The sequence below is a fragment of the Anomaloglossus baeobatrachus genome, chromosome 5 (assembly GCF_048569485.1).
Source record: "Anomaloglossus baeobatrachus isolate aAnoBae1 chromosome 5, aAnoBae1.hap1, whole genome shotgun sequence".
In the NCBI taxonomy this organism is placed as follows: Eukaryota; Metazoa; Chordata; class Amphibia; order Anura; family Aromobatidae; genus Anomaloglossus; species Anomaloglossus baeobatrachus.
The window spans coordinates 306,545,499-306,567,728 of NC_134357.1; the positions used below are offsets into that span (position 1 = coordinate 306,545,499).

Below are 22,230 nucleotides of genomic sequence, written 5' to 3' on the forward strand. Positions count from 1 at the left end.
ATATTACAGGTGTGCTATATAGGGGTGTAGTGATGTAGTATATTACAGGTGTGCTATATGGAGGTGTAGTATATTACAGGTGTGCTATATAGGGGTGTAGTGATGTAGTATATTACAGGTGTAGTATATTACAGGTGTGCTATATAGGGGTGTAGTGATGTAGTATATTACAGGTGTGCTATATGGAGGTGTAGTATATTACAGGTGTGCTATATGGAGGTGTAGTATATTACAGGTGTGCTATAAGGGGGTGTACTATATTACAGGTGTAGTATATGGGGTGTAGTGATGTAGTATATTACAGGTGTATATAGGGGTGTAGTGATGTAGTATATTAAAGGTGTACTATATGGAGGTGTAGTATATTACAGGTGTACTATATTGGGGTGTACTATATTACAGGTGTGCTATATGGAGGTGTAGTATATTGGAGGTGTACTATATTACAGGTGTAGTATATATGGGTGTAATGATGTAGTATATCGGAGGTGTATTATATAGTGGTGTAGTATAATACAGGTGTATATGGGGGTGTAGTATATTACAGGTATATGGAGGGAGTGTAGTATAATACAGGTGTAGTGTTACGGTTGCTGTGGCTCTGGAGACTATCTTCGGATTTCTTGCTACTGCACATGTGCAAGCGCTGGAGACTAAGTCCTATCTTAGAGCCATTGCACATGTGCGGGTGACATCATCGCTGACACGAGGTCACATGTCTCTGACACCTTCTAAGCTGATTGGCCGCTGGTCATGTGCTTGTGACACGGGCTCACATGTCTCTGACACCTTCTATGCCGATTGGTCGCTGGTCATGTGACTGGTAAATGGTCATGTGCTTGTGACGCTTTGCTCGGTGATAGGCCAGCGTGATGTCATTCCTGTCGTTCTGGCAGCGGATTGGCTCTGGTGTCCTCCATCTTGGATGAGGCACAAAGTCTATATAAGACCCTGACGCACGCCGCATGGCGCTCAGTCCTCTTGGTTCATGCATGAGGGTAGACGCCCTGTGCACGTCCCTCTAGGCATCTCTCTGTCTATGTTAGGTGAGCGCTACCGGCAGGGTAGCGTTCTTATACCTTACAGCTTCAGCTAGAGTCCATATCCTTACCTTTTAGTGGAGCGGACATAGGCAGGTGCCTGAGGCACATGGTCCGGCTGGGCCTTGTGATTCTACTCGTAGGTGGACGTTGCCGCTAGGGTAACGTTCCTTATACTGCGTCTGGCAGTTGTTCGTATCCTCGCACACTAGGGGAGCGAACAGAGGTAGGAGCTTTGTGCGGCTTATGCTGCTGTCCGTCTCATTTGCACCACTAGAAGAGCGGACCTAGGCAGGTGCCATATCTAGTGGTTTGTGTCCTCGCACACTAGTGGAGCGAACGCAGGTAGGAACTTTGTGCGGCTTACGCTGCTGTCCGTCTCTTTAGCACCACTAGAAGAGCAGACCTAGGTAGGTGCCATTTCACACTCACTGCTTTTGTCTCTGTGATCATTAACAGAGATCATTCCACACACCCTCCAAGTAAGGGAGGAATTGCCTTATTTACTAATTATATTCCTCTGTGAGTTTAACAGAGGTATTGCACTCTGCCTTAGTCTGCAGCAGAGTCTTTGCACGGTGGACCCTGACTGTCTGATATTCCTTTAGGTTTTAATATCAGACAGCCCCCTGTAACATTAGGACTGAGCCAAGGGTCTGGCAGTTATGGCAGAATATCAGCAGTTACACCGTTACATACAAGTACTTGAGTCGCGGCTCAAGAGTATAGAGGATAAACCTCAGACCATGGTGACATCTGCACATGATCCTCGACTTGCTCTGCCAAACAGATATTCTGGCGATGCCAGATCATGTCGTGGTTTCATTAGTCAGTGTCAGATACACCTAGAGGTCAACTCTTCTCGCTTCTCTACGGAGAGGTCCAGAGTAGGCTTTATCATCTCCTTACTTCAGGACAAAGCCTTAGAATGGGCAACTCCCCTATGGGAGCGCTCTGATGTGGTTACTCTGAGACATCAAGACTTTCTTGATGCTCTTAAGGCGGTATTCATGGGTCCGCAGGTTACCCATGATGCGGCCCTGAGACTGTTAGATCTATCTCAGGGTTCGTTATCCACTAGTTCTTATGCCATTGCTTTTAGAACTCTGGTGGAAGAACTAGATTGGCCAGAGAAGGTGTTGATTCCTATCTTCTGGAGAGGGTTGGCAGGGTATGTTAAGGATGCTCTTGCTACTCGTGAGGTCCCTGCTTCTCTGGAGGACTTGATCACAGTAGCAACAAGGATCGACGTACGCCATAGGGAACATAGACTCGAGGTCTCTTCCTCACGCCCTAAGCATCGGGCTATTCCAGTTGTTGAGGGTCAACTACCATCTTCCTCAGCATCTGAACCATCTCCCACTCCTATGGAATTAGGTCATACGTCCTCCAGACTACGCAAGTCTGGTCCTCCTATATGTTACGTATGTCGTCAGGCTGGGCACTATGCTAACAAGTGTCCTAACCGTCAGGGAAACTCCCAGGCCTAGTAACCATTAGAGGGGGGTTACTAGAGACGCCTTCGGCACCCTCTAAGTGTAGTATCCCAGGTCAGCTCTCATTCTCTGAGAATACATGGCCTATTATGGCTTTTGTGGATTCCAGAGCTGACGGGACTTTTGTGTCTTCAGGATTTGTAAAGAGACACAATATTCCCTTTATCATGTTAGAGGCGCCTATTCCTGTCCGTGTTGTTAATGGGACTATGTTGTCTGACTCCATTACATTGAGGACAATTCCCTTGCGCCTTTCCCTGTCTCAGGGTCACATAGAGGAGATTTCTTTTCTTGTTTTGCCTGAGGGTATAGATGACGTACTTCTGGGTCTCCCATGGCTTCGGACTCATGCTCCTCTAATAGACTGGGAGTCCGACAGCATTATTAGTTGGGGTTCGAAATGTCAATCCCGATGTCTTCCCTTACCACCTAAGGTCGTTGCGGTTGCATCAACTGATCTCTCTCCCATACCTACACCCTATTTGGATTTCGCTGACGTGTTCTCCAAACAGGGTGCTGAGGTTCTTCCACCCCATAGGCCATATGACTGCGCCATAGACCTTATCCCAGGTTCAGTTCCACCTAAGGGCAGGGTTTACCCCCTGTCAATACCTGAGTCAGAGGCCATGACGACCTATATAAGAGAGAGTTTAGAGAAGGGGTTCATACGGAAGTCTGTCTCTCCCGCGGGAGCTGGGTTTTTCTTTGTTCGGAAGAAAGAGGGTGATTTGCGTCCCTGCATAGATTACAGGGGTCTCAACGCAATCACAATAAAGAACAAATACCCGTTACCTTTAATTTCGGAGCTCTTTGACAGACTGAGGGGAGCTCAGGTTTTTACGAAGTTAGATCTGCGGGGTGCGTATAACTTGGTACGAATTCGAGAGGGTGATGAATGGCAGACCGCTTTTAACACCCGAGACGGTCACTATGAATACCTCGTCATGCCTTTTGGTTTATGTAATGCACCCGCAGTATTTCAGGACTTCGTAAACGATGTGTTCAGGGATTTACTGTTATCCTCCGTCGTGGTGTATCTGGACGACATCCTGATTTTTTCTCCTGATCTGGAGACTCATCGTCAGGATGTTGTTCGTGTCCTTTCCCGTTTAAGGGAGCACTCATTGTTTGCTAAACTCGAAAAATGTGTATTCGAGCAGTCATCCTTGCCTTTTTTGGGTTACATTATCTCACAAGAGGGTCTAGCTATGGATCCTGCGAAGCTCTCTGCTGTCCTGGAATGGTCCGAACCTCATTCCTTGAAGGCGGTGCAACACTTCCTAGGATTCATAAATTATTACAGGCAGTTCATACCCCATTTCTCTACTTTTGTGGCCCCTTTGGTGGCCTTGACTAAGAAAGGTGCTAATCCAAAAGTCTGGTCTACTGAGACATCCCAGGCTTTTGAGGCAGTAAAAAGACACTTTTCAACTGCTCCCGTTCTTCAAAGACCCGATGAGAATAAGCCCTTCCTCTTGGAGGTTGATGCCTCTTCAGTGGGTGCTGGTGCGGTCTTGTATCAAAAGAACGGTGCAGGTAGAAAAAGGCAGTGTTTCTTCTTTGCTAAAACCTTTTCACCGGCAGAGAGAAACTATACTATTGGGGATAGGGAACTGCTCGCCCTGAGACTAGCCTTGGAGGAGTGGTGTCACTTGCTGGAAGGAGCGAAACATCCTTTCCAGGTCTATACAGACCATAGGAATATGACGTACTTACAAACCGCTCAGCGTCTGAATCCTCGCCAAGCCCGCTGGTCCTTGTTTTTCTCCCGCTTTCACTTCTCCATCAACTATCTGTCTGGGAGTAAGAACAACAAGGCAGACGCCCTGTCTCGCTCTATGGTTTCTACCCAGGAAGAGATTGACAAACCTCGTCTTATTCTTCCCTCCAGGGTTTTTCATACACTCTCCCCTGTGACGTTAGACCAAATCCCACCGGGCAAGACCTTTGTTCCGCCGGATCGACAGAATGATATACTGTCGTGGGCCCACACCTCAAAGGTGGGTGGGCATTTTGGTATTAGACGGACACGAGAGTTACTCGAGAGGTGGTATTGGTGGCCACACTTAGCCAGCCACGTCAAGAGATATGTCGGTTCCTGCTACTCGTGTGCTCGCAACCGCCCATTACGGCAGAGACCGGCTGAGCTCTTGCATCCTTTACCAGTGCCAGATAGACCATGGGAGGTGGTAGGCATGGACTTTGTGGGTGATCTTCCATGTTCACAGGGACATAGATTTGTGTGGGTCATTACGGACCATTTCTCCCGGATGGTTCATCTCGTACCGTTATCGAGAATCCCATCTTCCAGGGTACTAGCCAAACTATTCCTCAAGCATGTCTTTAGGCTTCACAGGATGCCAGATCATATCATTTGTGATAGAGGCCCGCAATTTGCTTCCCGTTTCTGGCGAGATCTTTGTAGCCTTCTGCAAATTGAGTTGAATCTCTCTTCGGCATACCATCCGGAGACCAATGGTTTGGTTGAGCGTACCAATCAATCCATGATTATATACCTTCGACACTTTGTTGCTGAGAACCACGACAACTGGTCCTCCCTCCTACCCTGGGCAGAATTTGCCCTTAACAATTCGCTGGCTGAGGCCACTGGGCAGACACCGTTCGTACTCAATAATGGGCAACATCCTAGGGTCCCGTTTCCGTTTCCCGCTGCTGCACCTCCTCCTCTTGTGGCCGACTGGGCAACTAATGCCAGAGAGGTTTGGGATCGGACTCAAGAGTCGATCCAAGCAGCTAAGGACCGTATGAAGACGGTGTCCGATCGGTTTTGTCGCCCAGCTCCTGTCTTTTCTCCAGGGGACTTTTTGTGGCTCTCTGCAAAACACGTGAAACTTAGAGTGAGCTCTGTCAAATTTGCTCCTCGCTTCCTGGGTCCTTATGAGGTTCTTCGACAGGTAAATCCTGTAGTCTACCAATTGAATTTACCCGTCCATCTTAGGATCGATGACAAATTCCATGTTTCACTGCTAAAGCCGGCTATTTTACCTCACGCTTGTGAAGTGCACTCTCCTGCCTCCTGATTCCTCTCGCTCTAGCTATGAGGTACGAGCCATAGTTGGTTCTAAGATGGTTAGAGGGCGCAGGTTCTTCTTGATAGATTGGGAGGGCTACGGCCCGGAACATCGCTCTTGGGAGCCTGAGGAGGTTGTCCATGCTCCCGACTTAGTTGCCGATTACCTGCGTCGCCGGGAGGGGGGCCCTTGAGGGGGAGGTACTGTTACGGTTGCTGTGGCTCTGGAGACTATCTTCGGATTTCTTGCTACTGCACATGTGCAAGCGCTGGAGACTAAGTAAGTCCTATCTTGGAGCCATTGCACATGTGCGGGTGACATCATCGCTGACACGAGGTCACATGTCTCTGACACCTTCTAAGCTGATTGGCCGCTGGTCATGTGCTTGTGACACGTGGTCACATGTCTCTGACACCTTCTATGCCGATTGGTCGCTGGTCATGTGCTTGTGACGCTTTGCTCGGTGATAGGCCAGCGTGATGTCATTCCTGTCCTTCTGGCAGCGGATTGGCTCTGGTGTCCTCCATCTTGGATGAGGCACAAAGTCTATATAAGACCCTGACGCACGCCGCATGGCGCTCAGTCCTCTTGGTTCATGCATGAGGGTAGACGCCCTGTGCACGTCCCTCTAGGCATCTCTCTGTCTATGTTAGGTGAGCGCTACCGGCAGGGTAGCGTTCTTATACCTTATGTTAGGGCCAGGTGGACGGGCAGACCCAGGAGGTGGATCCACTGGGCCGAACTCCTCACTGAAGGCAAGGGGTCCGGTAGCCGGAGCACTACAGGTAGCAGGATAGTCCGTTCCAAAGAGTGGAGTGTAGAAGTCCCTGGGACCACGGAGTCACCGAAGGTAGTCCGGATGGCGGAGCTCAGGTTCGGAGGCCGAGATGTTGTCAGGCAGAGTCCGGAACCGATGGAGCGAGAAGACGGGTCACCACAGGGATCAGAGATGGTATGGACTGACGGGATGGCGGACAGTCACCGTTCGGGGTACGGGAATCGTCAGGACCGGATGGCGTGGCAGGAGCGGCTCTAGGAGAGAGATAGGTAAGTATACCAGCAGACACAAGGAGACCTGACACCTAGCTTAGCAAAACACGACGAATAGGCGACGCCCTCCAGGCAGGGAGCGCCTGACCCTGACTGATGCAATATCCTGTTAGAGAGTGCAGGGCCTTTAAGAGGAAGTCAGTGACCGCGCGCGCGCCCTAATGCACATGCGTGACGCCCGGGTGCCGGAGGCCAGAGCAGGGAGCGGTGCCGAGGAGGACGTGTGGCTGGAGGCAGGGGACCCGGGGACAGGAGCGGTGAGTGAGAAACGACGTCGGGACCCGGGGAGCGTGACACCTTACAGCTTCGGCTGGAGTCCATATCCTTACCTTTTAGTGGAGCGGACATAGGCAGGTGCCTGAGGCACATGGTCCGGCTGGGCCTTGTGATTCTACTCGTAGGTGGACGTTGCCGCTAGGGTAACGTTCCTTATACTGCGTCTGGCAGTTGTTCGTATCCTTGCACACTAGGGGAGCGAACAGAGGTAGGAGCTTTGTGCGGCTTATGCTGCTGTCCGTCTCTTTTGCACCACTAGAAGAGCGGACCTAGGCAGGTGCCATATCTAGTGGTGTCCTCGCACACTAGTGGAGCGAAAGCAGGTAGGAGCTTTGTGCGGCTTACGCTGCTGTCCGTCTCTTTTGCACCACTAGAAGAGCGGACCTAGGTAGGTGCCATTTCACACTCACTACTTTTGTCTCTGTGCTCATTAACCCCTTCAGCCCCCAGCCTATTTTGACCCTAAAGACCAGGCCATTTTTTGCAATTTTGACCAGTGTCACTTTATGAGGTTATAACTCTGGAACGCTTCAACGGATCCTGGTGATTCTGAGATTGTTTTCTCGTGACATATTGGGCTTCATGTTAATGGTAAATTTATGCCAATATTTTTTGTGTTTCTTTGTGAAAAAAATGGAAATTTTGCGAAAATTTTGAAAATTTTGTAATTTTCAAACTTTTAATTTTTATGCTCGTAAACCAGCGAGACATATGACACAAAATAATTAATAAATTACATTTCCCACATGTCTACTTTACATCAGCACAATTTTGGAAAAAAAAAAAAATTTTATAAGGAAGTTATAGGGGTTCAAAGTTTATAAGCAATTTCTCATTTTTACAATAAAATTTTCAAAGCCACTTTTTTTAGGGACCACATCACATTTGAATTGATTTTGAGGGGCCTACATGAAAGAAAACACCCAAAAGTGACACCATTCCAAAAACGGCACCCCTCAGGCTACTCAAAACCACATTCAATAAGGTTATTAACCCTTCAGGTGTTTCACAGGACCTAAAGCAATGTGGAAGGAAAAAATGAACATTTTACTTTTTGCTACAAAAATGCAAATTTAGCCTCAAATATTGAATTTTCACAACGGTAGCAGGATTAAATGGACCTTAACATTTGTTGTGCAATTTCATCCGAGCATACCGATACCTCATATGTGGCGGAAAACCACTGTTTGGGCGCACGGCAAGGCTACGAAGGGAAGGCACGTCATTTGACTTTTTGAACGGAAAATTAGATGAAATTGTTGCCGCACCATGTTGCGTTTGGAGAGCCTCTGATGTGCCGAAACAGTGGACAATCCCCACATGTGACCCCATTTTGGAAACTAGACCCCCCAAGGCATAATTATAGATGGGCAATGAGCACTTATAACCCTCATGTGCTTCATACATTGAGCCGAAAAAACAAAAAAGTACTTTTTTTTCCACAAAAATGTTATTTTGGGCTCAATTTTTTAATTTTTACATGGGGAACAGGATAAAATAGACCCTAAAATTTGTTGGGAAATTTGTCCTGAGTAAGCCGATACTTCATATATGGCGAAAAAACACTGTTTGGGCGCACAGCAGGGCTTCGAATGGAATGAGCAATGTATTTTATCAGGGACCTGGTATGTCAATTTTATATTTGTGTTGTGTAGGTTTTGTCAAGTCGCCGTCTTTGTCATGTAGTGTGCCTCAAGTCACCGTCTTTGTTGTGTAGTGTGTGTCAGGTTACCGTCTTTGTTGTGTAGTGTGTGTCAGGTCACAGACTGTTGTGTAGTGTGTGTCAGGTCACAGTCTGTTGTGTAGTGTGAATCAGGTCAGTCTTTGTTGTGTAGTGTGTGTCAGGTCACAGTCTTTGTCGTGTAGTGTGTGTCAGGTCACCGTCTTTGTTGTGTAGTGTGTGTCAGGTCACCGTCTTTGTTGTGTAGTGTGTGTCAGGTCACCGTCTTTGTTGTGTAGTGTGTGTCAGGTTACCGTCTTTGTTGTGTAGTGTGTCAGGTCACCGTCTTTGTTGTGTAGTGTGTGTCAGGTCACCGTCTTTGTTGTGTAGTGTGTGTCAGGTCACCGTCTTTGTCGTGTAGTATGTGTCAGGTCACCGTCTTTGTCGTGTAGTGTGTCAGGTCACCGTCTTTGTCGTGTAGTGTGTGTCAGGTCACAGTCTTTGTCGTGTAGTGTGTGTCAGGTCACCGTCTTTGTTGTGTAGTGTGTCAGGTCACCTTCTTTGTTGTGTAGTGTGTGTCAGGTCACAGTCTGTTGTGTAGTGTGTGTCAGGTCACAGTCTGTTGTGTAGTGTGTGTCAGGTCAGTCTTTGTTGTGTAGTGTGTGTCAGGTCACCGTCTTTGTTGTGTAGTGTGTCAGGTCACCGTCTTTGTCGTGTAGTGTGTGTCAGGTCACCGTCTTTGTCGTGTAGTGTGAATCAGGTCAGTCTTTGTCGTGTAGTGTGTGTCAGGTCACAGTCTTTGTTGTGTAGTGTGTGTCAGGTCACCGTCTTTGTTGTGTAGTGTGTGTCAGGTCACCGTCTTTGTCGTGTAGTGTGTGTCAGGTCACCGTCTTTGTCGTGTAGTGTGTCAGGTCACCGTCTTTGTTGTGTAGTGTGTGTCAGGTCACAGTCTTTGTCGTGTAGTGTGAATCAGGTCACAGTCTTTGTCGTGTAGTGTCAGGTCACAGTCTTTGTTGTGTAGTGTGTGTCAGGTCACCGTCTTTGTCGTGTAGTATGTGTCAGGTCACAGTCTTTGTCGTGTAGTGTGTCAGGTCACCGTCTTTGTCGTGTAGTGTGTGTCAGGTCACAGTCTTTGTCGTGTAGTGTGTGTCAGGTCACCGTCTTTGTCGTGTAGTGTGTCAGGTCACCGTCTTTGTTGTGTAGTGTGTGTCAGGTCACAGTCTGTTGTGTAGTGTGTGTCAGGTCAGTCTTTGTTGTGTAGTGTGTGTCAGGTCACCGTCTTTGTTGTGTAGTGTGTCAGGTCACCGTCTTTGTCGTGTAGTGTGTGTCAGGTCACCGTCTTTGTCGTGTAGTGTGTGTCAGGTCACCGTCTTTGTCGTGTAGTGTGAATCAGGTCACAGTCTTTGTCGTGTAGTGTGTGTCAGGTCACAGTCTTTGTTGTGTAGTGTGTGTCAGGTCACCGTCTTTGTCGTGTAGTGTGAATCAGGTCACAGTCTTTGTTGTATATTGTGTGACAGGTCACAGTCTTGAGGCTATGTGCCCACGGGAGCTTGCTTCTGTGGAATTTGCAGTGGAAAACCTGCAGATTTATCTGGATTTTCTAGATAATTCCGCAGGTTTTACCATGTACAGACACTTTCCATGTTATCCTATGGGACATGGGGAATGTCTGTGTCCACTATGTGGCTGCGGAACATGCTGCGGATGTCCCGCAGCCGCACGTAATTGAATGGCAATTCTTCCTGCGGAATTACCTGTGGAATCCCCGGCCCTCCGCATGTTTCCCGCAGCTATTTCGCTGGAATCTTGTAGCTAAAAAATAGCTGCGAATGCCGGCGGGCAGCTGCGGGAAATATCCGGCCGTACCTGCGAATATATCCAAAGGTACGTGCTCCCGTGGGCACATAGCCTTAGGGTGCTTTACACGCTGCGACATCGCTAGCAATCTCATTGGCTTTGTAACACGCCAGATCGCGCATGCAATCTGCCGAGATCGCATGTGCGATCTGGCGTGTTACATTGCTAACGATGTCGCAGCGTGTAAAGCAGCCTTTTGTCGTGTATTGTGCCTCAGGATTTTTAGGTGGGCTATATCAATTTAGTACCCGGACGAATGATAGACTTTGAAGCAGTCACTCATACAAAGTCCGGGTTTGTCGGGACAAGTATCGCATAGATACTTGCTTTCCCGCCTCAGTCCTTTTTTATAGCACACCCGGCACCTTTTCTGCGTTGTTCCTCTTGCGGTGGTTTGTGGTACCTCACCAGGAAAATGTTGCCCTGGTACCACACGGGAACCTTCAGTTCTAGAGGTAGTAGGAACTGCTGCTGCTTCTTCTCCTCCTCTTCCAAAGATCATGGTCTTGATTACTACCTCCTGAAACTGAAGGAAGGTGTTGGTCTGGCCTGCACATCGTGAGAGCACGAAAGCATTGTATAGTGCCATCTGCACGATGTGCACAGCCAGCTTTTTGTACCACACCTTAGCCTTCCGCATGGCACTATAGGGTTGGAGGACTTGATCAGAAAGATCAACTCCTCCCATATGTTTGTTGTACGCCAAGCCACAGTCCGGTTTGCGAACCTGTGCTGACGTACCTCGAACATTGGTTGCAGAGGTGCCGGGACCATGTATTGTGGTTAAGAAAAGGACATCCCTTTTGTCCTTGAACTTAACTACAACCATGTTGTCGCTACATTGGGCTCTGCTCTCACCTTTTTGGAGCAGCTGCCCAATTAGCGTAACAGGGAGGCCCTTCTGGTTTTTCCGGATCGTACCGCAAGCTGCGGTACCTCTGGAAGAGAGGGATTGGAAAAGTGGGATGCTTGAATAGAAGTTATCAACATACAGATGATAACCTTTATCAAGCAGTGGGTGGATCAAACTCCACACAATTTTCCCACTCACCCCCAGAGTAGGTGGGCATTCTGGGGGTTGGATCCGCGTGTCCTTGCCTTCGTAAACACTAAAGCTGTGAGTGTACCCTGAGGTACTCTCGCACAGCTTGTAGAGTTTAATGCCGTACCTTGCCCTTTTACTGGGCAAGTACTGGCGGAACTTCAGTCTCCCCTTGAAGTGGATGAGGGACTCATCCACACAAATTTCCCTCTGCGGAACGTACACTTCAGCAAACTTTTTGCTAAAGTGTTCGATGACCGGACGAATTTTGAACAGTCTGTCAAAATTCGGGTCATCTCGGGGAAGACACTCGAAATTGTCCCTAAAATGCAAAAATCTGTGGATAGCCTCAAACCGTTTGCGGGTCATAATCATACCAAACACTGGAGTGTTGTATAAAACATCAACACTCCAATATTGGCGAAGTTCAGGCTTCTTCACTAACCCCATGTGAAGAGCCAGACCCCAGTACTTCATCATTTCTACTGAATCCGTTGGGGTCCAGCTAGAATATGATGAGCGAGGTTTTTCGGCCAAAAATTGTTGGGCATAAAGATTTGTTTGCACCACCATGAGACTAACGAACTCTTCAGAGAAATAGACTTTGAAAAATTCTATTTCTCTAAGGTTGTTAGTATCAAACTGGATTCCTGATTGGGGAGTAAAATCAGGAATCCGAGGTGCAAAATTTTCAGGGACTGGGGTCCACTCCCGATCACTAGTGCTAGGTTGGGGGTCACTAGCACTAGTGCTGGGCTGGGCATCACTCACACTCAGCGCCGGGTCTTCTCCACTGGGCGCCGGGTCTTCTCCACTGGGCGCCGGGTCTTCTCCACTGGGCGCCGGGTCTTCTCCACTGGGCGCCGGGTCTTCTCCACTGGGCGCCGGGTCTTCTCCACTGGGCGCCGGACGATTCTTTCTACGACGTTTTCTTGGTGGTTCCTCGGCACTGGAGGAGGAAGAGGACTGGGACGAACAAAGGAATGTGGGGTCATCTCCTTCGCTATCAGTCTCGGAGGCAACAATGGCATATGCCTCCTCGGCTGAATACAGCCTCCGAGATTTGGAAGACTGGGACATCTTATGTGTGGTGTGTGTATGTGTGCAAAAAAAACTTTATTCAAATGTAGAAGTGTGTGTCTATGAACAGGAAAAGACCTATAAAAAAAAAAAAAAAAAAATTAGAATTTTGCAAAAAAAAAAAAAGTTTACACGAGCACCTGCAACTGACACTAAGCCCAGCGTCACACGTGTGAGAGTTTCGCATCGCATCACCTTGCACAGCCGCCGGCTCCTTGGTAAGAAGCGTGCAGCAGCATGTATTTGTACACGGCTGCACGCTCCTGCCCGGGAAGCGGGCGGCCGTGCAAGGTGATGCGATGCGAGACTCTGAGCAAGAACATGGGGCAGCGGTGGATTGGGGGCGGGTGGAGGGAGCAAGGGGGTCGGCAGCAGAGATGGATGGGGGAGGGGAAGCAGGCACTGGCCTGCGATTACAGGCAGTCTGCGGAGTGGGGCAGCGGAGCGGTGGCAGTGATGGAGCGGGGGCAGCGGCGGAGCATGGGCAGCGGCAGAGCAGCGATGGAGCGGCGATGGAGCGGGGGCAGCAGCGGGGCAGCGGCGGAGCGGCGATGGAGCGGGGGCAGCAGCGGGGCAGCGGCGGAGCGGCGATGGAGCGGGGGCAGCAGCGGGGCAGCGGCAGAGCGGCGATGGAGCGGTGGCAGCAGCGGGGCAGCGGCAGAGCAGCGATGGAGCAGGGGCAGCGGAGGGGCAGCGATGGAGCAGGGGCAGCGATGGAGCAGGGGCAGCGGAGGGGCAGCGATGGAGCAGGGGCAGCGGAGGGGCAGCGATGGAGCAGGGGCAGCGGAGGGGCAGCGATGGAGCAGGGGCAGCGGAGGGGCAGCGATGGAGCAGGGGCAGCGGAGGGGCAGCGATGGAGCAGGGGCAGCGGAGGGGCAGCGATGGAGCAGGGGCAGCGGAGGGGCAGCGATGGAGCAGGGGCAGCGGAGGGGCAGCGATGGAGCAGGGGCAGCGGAGGGGCAGCGATGGAGCAGGGGCAGCGGAGGGGCAGCGATGGAGCAGGGGCAGCGGAGGGGCAGCGATGGAGCAGGGGCAGCGGAGGGGCAGCGATGGAGCAGGGGCAGCGGAGGGGCAGCGATGGAGCAGGGGCAGCGGAGGGGCAGCGATGGAGCAGGGGCAGCGGAGGGGCAGCGATGGAGCGCGGGCAGCGGAGGGGCAGCGATGGAGCGCGGGCAGCGGAGGGGCAGCGATGGAGCGCGGGCAGCGGAGGGGCAGCGATGGAGCGCGGGCAGCGGAGGGGCCTCGATGGAGCGTGGGCAGCGGCTGAGCGGCGATCGAGCCTGGGCAGCGATGGAGCGTGGGCAGCGGAGGGGCAGCGATGGAGCGCGGGCAGCGGCTGAGCGGTGCGGGGGCCTCGATGGAGCGCGGGCGGCGGCTGAGCGGCGATCGAGCCTGGGCAGCGATGGAGCGTGGGAAGCGATGGAGCGCGGGCAGCGGCTGAGCGGTGCGGGGGCCTCGATGGAGCGCGGGCAGCGGCTGAGCGGTGCGGGGGCCTCGATGGAGCGCGGGCAGCGGAGGGGCCTCGATGGAGCGTGGGCAGCGGCTGAGCGGCGATCGAGCCTGGGCAGCGATGGAGCGTGGGCAGCGGAGGGGCAGCGATGGAGCGCGGGCAGCGGCTGAGCGGTGCAGGGGCCTCGATGGAGCGCGGGCAGCGGCTGAGCGGCGATCGAGCCTGGGCAGCGATGGAGCGTGGGCAGCGGAGGGGCAGCGATGGAGCGTGGGCAGCGATGGAGCGCGGGCAGCGGCTGAGCGGTGCGGGGGCCTCGATGGAGCGCGGGCAGCGGCTGAGCGGTGCGGGGGCCTCGATGGAGCGCGGGCAGCGGCTGAGCGGTGCGGGGGCCTCGATGGAGCGCGGGCAGCGGCTGAGCGGTGCGGGGGCCTCGATGGAGCGCGGGCAGCGGCTGAGCGGTGCGGGGGCCTCGATGGAGCGCGGGCAGTGGAGGGGCCTCGATGGAGCGTGGGCAGCGGCTGAGCGGCGATCGAGCCTGGGCAGCGATGGAGCGTGGGCAGCGGAGGGGCAGCGATGGAGCGCGGGCAGCGGCTGAGCGGTGCGGGGGCCTCGATGGAGCGCGGGCAGCGGCTGAGCGGCGATCGAGCCTGGGCAGCGATGGAGCGTGGGCAGCGGAGGGGCAGCGATGGAGCGTGGGCAGCGGAGGGGCAGCGATGGAGCGTGGGCAGCGGAGGGGCAGCGATGGAGCGTGGGCAGCGGAGGGGCAGCGATGGAGCGTGGGCAGCGATCGAGCCTGGGCAGCGATGGAGCGTGGGCAGCGGAGGAGCGGCGATGGAGCAGCGGTGGAGCGGAGGCAGCGGCGAGGTGGTGCGGGGTCAGTGATGGAGCGTGGACAGGGGCGGTGCGGGGGTGGGGGGAACAGCAGTGGATGAGTTGGGCAGCAGATGGGGGGCGGGGTAGCAATACTTACAGAGAATCGCAGGCTGGCTCGGCGAGGATCACGGCGGCAGGCACGGCGAGGATCACGGCGGCAGGCGCGGCAGGCACGGCGAGGATCACGGCGGCAGGCGCGGCAGGCACGGCGAGGATCACGGCGGCAGGCACGGCGAGGATCACGGCGGCAGGCACGGCGAGGATCACGGCGGCAGGATCGCTCTCCTCAGCTTCCACGGATGGAATGAACCTGAGGTGAGCGGTCACCGGCAGTTCACCGGAAGCCGATTCACTGTGATTGGAGGGTTCAAGCACGAGGACGATCCCTCCAATCAGAGCTGGGGGGGTTGAAACAAAGGTCAGCCAATGAGCAGTGCTAGAGAAGCACCGATCAGGGCTGGATTGCAATGTTTCAGCTATGTTTATTAGCTGAAACATTACAATGCCTGTGATTGGCTCATTGTCACAAATCAGCCAATCACAGGCACCGTAGGTCCGGGGTGGAGAAACCACGCCTCGGGAGGTCAAGTAGAGGTCCCCTCCTTCTAGAATATGGTGGAAAATTCCACCGATTGCTATTACCGGGACCACAGTGCCGCGATTCCGTCATGACGGATCTAGCCGTCATGGGTCTTTAAGTACCAGGGCACCATGACGGCTAGATCCGTCCAAGGTCGTGAAGGGGTTAACAGATATCATTCCACACACCCTCCAATTAAGGGAGGAATTGCCTTATTTACTAATTATATTCCTCTGTGAGTTTAACAGAGGTATTGCACTCTGCCATAGTCTGCAGCAGAGTCTTTGCACGGTGGACCCTGACTGTCTGATATTCCTTTAGGTTTTAATATCAGACAGCCCCCTGTAACATGTAGTATATAGGGGTGTAGTGGTGTAGTTTATTACAGGTGTAGTATATGGAGGGGGTGTAGTGATGTAGTATATTGGGTAGAACTGAGGTAATTATATTAGTCCGGCCCTCTAAACCAATCCCAATTTCTCATGCGGCCCCATGGGAATATTAATTGCCCACCCCTGGTCTAAACTATCCCGTTTAAACAACATTTGAATTCAATCCAATTTTATCCTCAAAAAGCTACCTTAATTACTATACATAAAAACACTTTTATTTAGTCTTATTAAAATTCTTATACATCCCACACCGTGAATAATGACACACAAAAAATCCCAGGACCATGGGACAACCGTAATAGATTATTCCTGTCAAGAGAAAATTTTATACATCTTCAGAGTATCAATTTAATAATATTATTAAAGGGGCAGATTCTAGATGACCCTCAATTGTTCTTACCCATACCTACCAATGGAGATATAACTTACGTTACACACACCCTAAAGGTAAAGTGGTCCCCCATTCCTCGGCGGCTTTCCCTCATATGATATCCCTAACCTCCCTTCTTATCAAGCAGGGCTTATAGGGTCATGTAATTTGATATCAGAGGAAACAAAAAAGAATCACTTATCTGAGATGTATTCGGGGCAAATGCCCTTCAGTAATAGTCTCTCTCTCCTATGGTGATACCAAGACTCTCCATAGTCCTTAACCAAAAAAGAAGTAACAAAGCCTCGACGCGTTTCACCACATTTATTGGTTAGGGTTCATCAGGAGACGAGATTAAATTACAGCACAATCGCCAAAAGCTGTCAGATGGCTGCATATATTTCAGCACACGCCTCTCCGTACTGATGCATATGATAGAGGTCAATGATGTTCTTGTTTATTTTGCTGAAAGCCTTGTATTATGGAACATTTTGGCTGTCTTTGAAACCTAAACTTTGTTTGGCTAAGACTTATGGCCAATTGTACAAGAACACCATTGAAAGTTGATGTCCAAGTGCTTGGTTTTTGGTTATTTTTTTGAAAGATGGGAAGTGATGGAACTTTTCATGTTTTCCTTTATGAGATGGTTTGCTCCGAGTCCAACTTTCCATTTTTGGTTAAACATAACAGAAGGCAATGATTATCAGGACATTGTTCTTAGCTTCCCGACAGTGACACAGTCATAAATGACCCTAACTTTAAAACTACCTAAAGCTGCAAAGCTTCTGGTGATATACAGTACGAGGGGCTGCTGATAAGTCTTTGGCTTTACCCAGAAAGAAATGAGATTGGGTAATGAAACTTTAGATTTATTCCACATACTCTTCACTGATGTCAACACACTTCTTACATCGGTATTCCAAGTTCTGTAAGCCTAGCAAAAAGAAGGATTTCGGTTGTGTCTCAAACCAAGCATCTGTAGCAGCCATGGCATCAGATTATGGCTTGAGGGGTTTCTTCAGGTATGGAAACAGATGATACTTGGAGGGAGCTAGATCTGGTGAATAAGGTGGGTGGTTAACCAGTTGGAAGCCCAGCTCTGCCAGTTTTGCCATGGTCACTTGTGCAGTGTGAGCGGAGGCGTTGTCTTGCAGGAACAAGATTCCTTTGGACAGCTTTCCGCGCCTTTTGGCCTTCAGAGCTGCCTTCAATTGGTCCAAAAGTTCAATGTAATACCTTGTATTGATGGTGGAACCCGTTTGAAGGTAGTCCACTAGCAGCACGCCCTCCTTATCCCAGAACACAGATGCCATCACCTTAGTGGCTGATTTTTGCACCCTGAACTTCTTTGGACAAGGAGAACTACTGTGTCTCCACTCTTTTGACTGCTCCTTGTTTTCAGGGTCATACAAATAAATCCAGGTCTCATCCATAGTGACTAGCAATCCAGGAAATTCTTATCTGTCCATAAACACTGACAAATACGCCAGGAAGCTTTCAGTTGCATGCTTCTCTAATCTGTTGTCAAACATTTGTGGACCCACTTTGCAGATAGCTTCCTCATGTCCAAATGTTCATGGATAATGATACAAACACATTCACGGGAAATCCCCATGATGTCTGCTATTGCTTTAGCTGAAATTTGTCGATTCTCCAGTATGAGGTTGTGCACAGCATCGACAATCTCAGGAACAACAACCACTCTCGGTTGTCCAGGACTTTCATTATCATTGGTGCTGAAGTGGCCCATTTTAAATTTGGCAACCCAGTTCTTAACTGTGGAATATGAAGGGCATTGATTCCCCAATGTCTGCGACTTATCACCATGAATATCCTTCGTGGACTTTCCTTGTAGAAACAAGAATTTTATCATTACTCTGCTCTCAGTTGCTGTGAATATCGCATTAGACTCCACCATTTTGTTTTCCCGTGTGCGTAGAACACTGTTGTCATAAGCAAAAAACACAAAATTTTAAAAACATATATTAGACACATAAGGCTTTCATGTGATGTAATATTCGTTACCATGGAAACAAAAAAAGATCATAAAGCTAAAGACTTAGCAGCCCCTCGCATTAATATTTAAGTAAATGTGATGTGTAAAGGTTAGTTTAGGGTTGAGGGTAGAGTATCCAGCTACTGTGTTACAACTTCACTAGTAATACAAATCTTGGAGAAAAGTTAACAGTAAAACCTCGAGTGGTTCTTGCACAGTTCTGAAGAATCTGTGTAATACAGGAACAGGAGCCACTGTATGTCACGGTTTAGGTTTACTGTGTGTTATACTGTGATAATGCTGTATCACGTATGGATATGGCACTGCTTTACTTGAGATATGGTGTTGAGTCTTTATTTTGCTTTGCTGTGGATGTAAGGATTTTTTTTTTTTTTACATTTTGCACTTTTTCACAAAATTGCTGTATGTAAGATGCATGAGTAGCAATTTGTCACTTGCTGCTCACTGAGATTTTGGGAAAGCTTTGTTATTTTCATCAGTTCTATATGACTTTAGGTATCTGCAAGGGATCCTGTAAGATCTCGGTCCAAGCTGCAACTCCTGAAATTGAATCCTTAGATCCCGAAATATGTTCTCACTGCAAAGAACCCGAGATGGCCGATAATGACGACATGGAGTCTGACAGCGATGGAGGCTACGAGTTTACTCAAGATACTCAGTGTAACGAGAAAATCGAGCAAAAAAAGGGAAGGACGATAACAAAGAGTCCCACTAAGCTGATGAAGGCGTGGAAAATGGTGTGCGAGACATTTAGAAAGATTGTGGACAGCAAATACTTTGGCCGAGGTATAATGATTGCCATCCTAATAAATACTCTGAGCATGGGGATAGAATATCACGAACAGGTAAGGTGTTTAATATGTTTGTGTTTCTGTCATTTCTGTGCTATGGTTACAGATTAATACAGATATTGAAAAGTAAATTAAAGTGGATATGTTAGCAGATCTCACAATACAAAATGAATACATTATAAGTAAAGCTTTTAGACCTGATGTGGCTGGGATATTTACTTTGTAGATCCCTGTCAGAATAGTTGTATAATCTTGACATTAAAATACGTCCAGATAAAGAGCGAAAAGATCTCATGAGGCCAAGTATATTTAGTCTCTGCCCACCAAGCGTCACGCTGAGTTGGGGAGAGACACCCAGCAAGTGGACTCCCGGGAATAAAGGAGGCTGAAACACAAAGAGGAAGGGGTAACCAGGGGGCTCATGCGCTGACCCTGACACTGGGGGGCCCTGCGCTAGCCCTCAAACCACAGGTACCTATAAGGGTTAGGAGATGTGGCCCGCCAACGTGCCCCTGTCTCCTAGCCAGACCCTAGGACTAAATCTCACCACCCACCAATCCACAGAGGGAAAAACAAACACAAAAATAAACAGCAAAGGGGGAAAAAGGAAAAACAACTTATCTTGAGAGGGAATCTTCAGAATGTACAGCAACAGTAGTCTGAAGCCACAACAAGGAAAAACCACAGCTTATCTTGAGAGGGAATCCTCATAATATACATCAACAGTAGTCTGAAGCCACATGTACTCCTGAGCAGCAACTTCTCCAAGTGAAGAGTATAACCCGCACTGGAGGAGTGAGAGGCCCCATGTTATAAAGGCCCTTAATTACCAGCTGGAGGAAAGGCTCCTCCAACCTGGCAATGAAACAAAAAAAAAAACCTAAATCAAGGCCTTAAAGAGACAGCGTCCATTAACATCTGGACGATCGCCGGGCCCTTCTGCACCTGGTCCTAGCAGCAGCACCTGAAGGTCCAGACAGATCCGTGACACCAAGCTTAACTAACAGCTGTAGCTTATACTGAGCAGTGTGAGATCTCAGCAGTAGGGAGGAGGGACACTGAGAAGGTATCTATCAGGCTTGGTGTGTGGAAATTGAACATAAACTCTCAAATACGATTATTTAGCAATTTTAAAATTAGTTTTTAAAGTAAATACACCAGCTTTATCAGGCCTACAAAATCTATGTTACATAGCTTATGCAGTTTTGAATTGTGAAATCTATTGACGGATTGACTTAAATGGATTGTCCACTACTAGGAAAAACTCCTTCTGATTCAATGTTTTCCGTTCTTACGTACCGGCGCTGTTCCAGTGGTGCCATGGTTCACATTCCCGAGGCTTACGTGACGTCATACAAGCCCTACAACCAGAATTGGCTTCTGTCTCCCCACCTTCAGACCAAACGAGCAATCAACAGGAAGTGAGAGGCAGCCATAGCGCTCATTTCCTGTTGATTGTTCGTTTGGTCTGAAAGTGGGAGACAGAAGCTAGCGCTGATTGGAGGCAGGGCACATGACATCAGAACGTCACATGAGTCCCAGGAATGCAAACCGCAATACCGTTGGTACAGCGTCGGTAACGGAGGTGAGTATTGTCTTTTTATTTTACCTGGGGAAAACATGTGGAATCAAAAGAGGTTGTCCTAGTAGTGGAGAACCCCTTTACATTGGATCCATGGACAGACAGTTTCACCTCTGTAGCAGAGACGACCAGAGGAACAGAAAGTTGGACCCAGGAAAGCTAAAATTGTGAATGATGGAAAAAAGGAACAAGTGAAAGGGCTTTGTCTACAAAATGGATTATGTATTTGACATAAGGCCGCTGTCTGATGGATGAGGAAGAAATAAACTGGTTCCCATTTTTTAGGAGTGCAGCCTTAGAAAAAAAAAATAAAATGTGTCTCCTACAGTTGGAAATAAGGCATATGTTACAGACTCACCATGAGTGAGACAATTTGCTAGTAGTTGTCAGTGATGTAGTGATAAGCTAAGTGGGATCAGGGAGTTGTCTGGAGAAGCCAGTGAGATATCGATCTGTTGTCAGCCACTACAACAACAGATCAGTCATCAGCCTTACACAGGCCGCAGGCTATATACCACACACACTATACTGTAGTGTATTATCTACTGAAGAAATAAGCAGCATCCATGGAGTACTGACCTAATATCTATTTTATAGTCTGTTCAGGTATGTGTATTTTATAAAGTATAATCATTCCTCTTGGCATGTAAAGTGTTACTTTTCTGAGAACATCATGTTTCACTTCTGGTTATTTTATCCACCTTGATTAATCTGTATTTTTTCTTATTTTGATTACACTTACGATGAATAATTTATAAAATTGAATTGTTTTTCTGCAGCCAGATGAATTGACTAATGCCCTGGAGATCAGTAATATAGTCTTTACAAGTCTATTTGCCCTGGAAATGGTTTTAAAGCTTTTGGTTTATGGCCCATTTGGATACATCAAGAACCCATATAACATCTTTGATGGGATCATTGTCATAATCAGGTAATTGTAGCTCCAGCCAATAGCTCGAATAATGTCTATTTTAGCTTCACTTCAATGTCTGCTGCTAAAGATAAATTCATTACACAATCAAAGTAAGTTTATTATAACCTGTCTAATTATTAGTTGCCCTTCTCATATTTTAATGCCATATTAACATAGCTGACACCAAAAATTGCTATTGTTAATCACACGAAGAATGCATCCACAAATCAGTAGGCCATAAAAGCTCATAGACTTTAGCTCTCTGTCCCATGAAGGATACATCAGGCATTTTAAACATCAGTTAAGGTTTCCATAGTCAGGTAGCTATACACATGTGAACCACACTACATTGTAAGAGATTACAGTCTAGCTCACCAGAGTTGCAATTCCACTTTGGTAGGGAGCTTGGGCATAGGCACCGCCACAACTAGCAGAAATAAGCAAAGTCTGGCTCTACAAACAAATCCTTTTTTATTGATTGCAATTCACATATAGGACATTACATGGTAAACAAACAGCACATGGGTAACGCTTTCAATGCGTTTCAGGTGTGCTTACACAGTTAGTCATGATATTTGCAATTAGTGATGAGCGAGCACGACCATGCTCGGGTGCAGCAGAACAAGAATTATTTAAGATCCTTGAGATGTATTGCAACATATCATAATTAAAGGTTCAAGCACACCCGAAACGCATTAAAAGCATTACCAATGAGCTGTTTGTTTACCA

The 22,230-nt window shown here is 48.9% G+C and overlaps 1 protein-coding gene across 6 annotated transcripts in view; it reads left to right on the forward strand.

The window, feature by feature from the left end:
• Positions 1-22,230, forward strand: part of CACNA1G (calcium voltage-gated channel subunit alpha1 G) — a 561,987-nt gene that overhangs the window by 308,083 nt on the left and 231,674 nt on the right. For all 6 annotated transcript variants that reach the window (XM_075349676.1, XM_075349674.1, XM_075349672.1 and 3 more), the window contains exons 8-9: positions 18,711-19,060; positions 21,368-21,519. In XM_075349676.1, the coding sequence (XP_075205791.1) occupies positions 18,711-19,060; positions 21,368-21,519 (502 nt within the window). The remainder of the gene's footprint in view (positions 1-18,710; positions 19,061-21,367; positions 21,520-22,230) is intronic.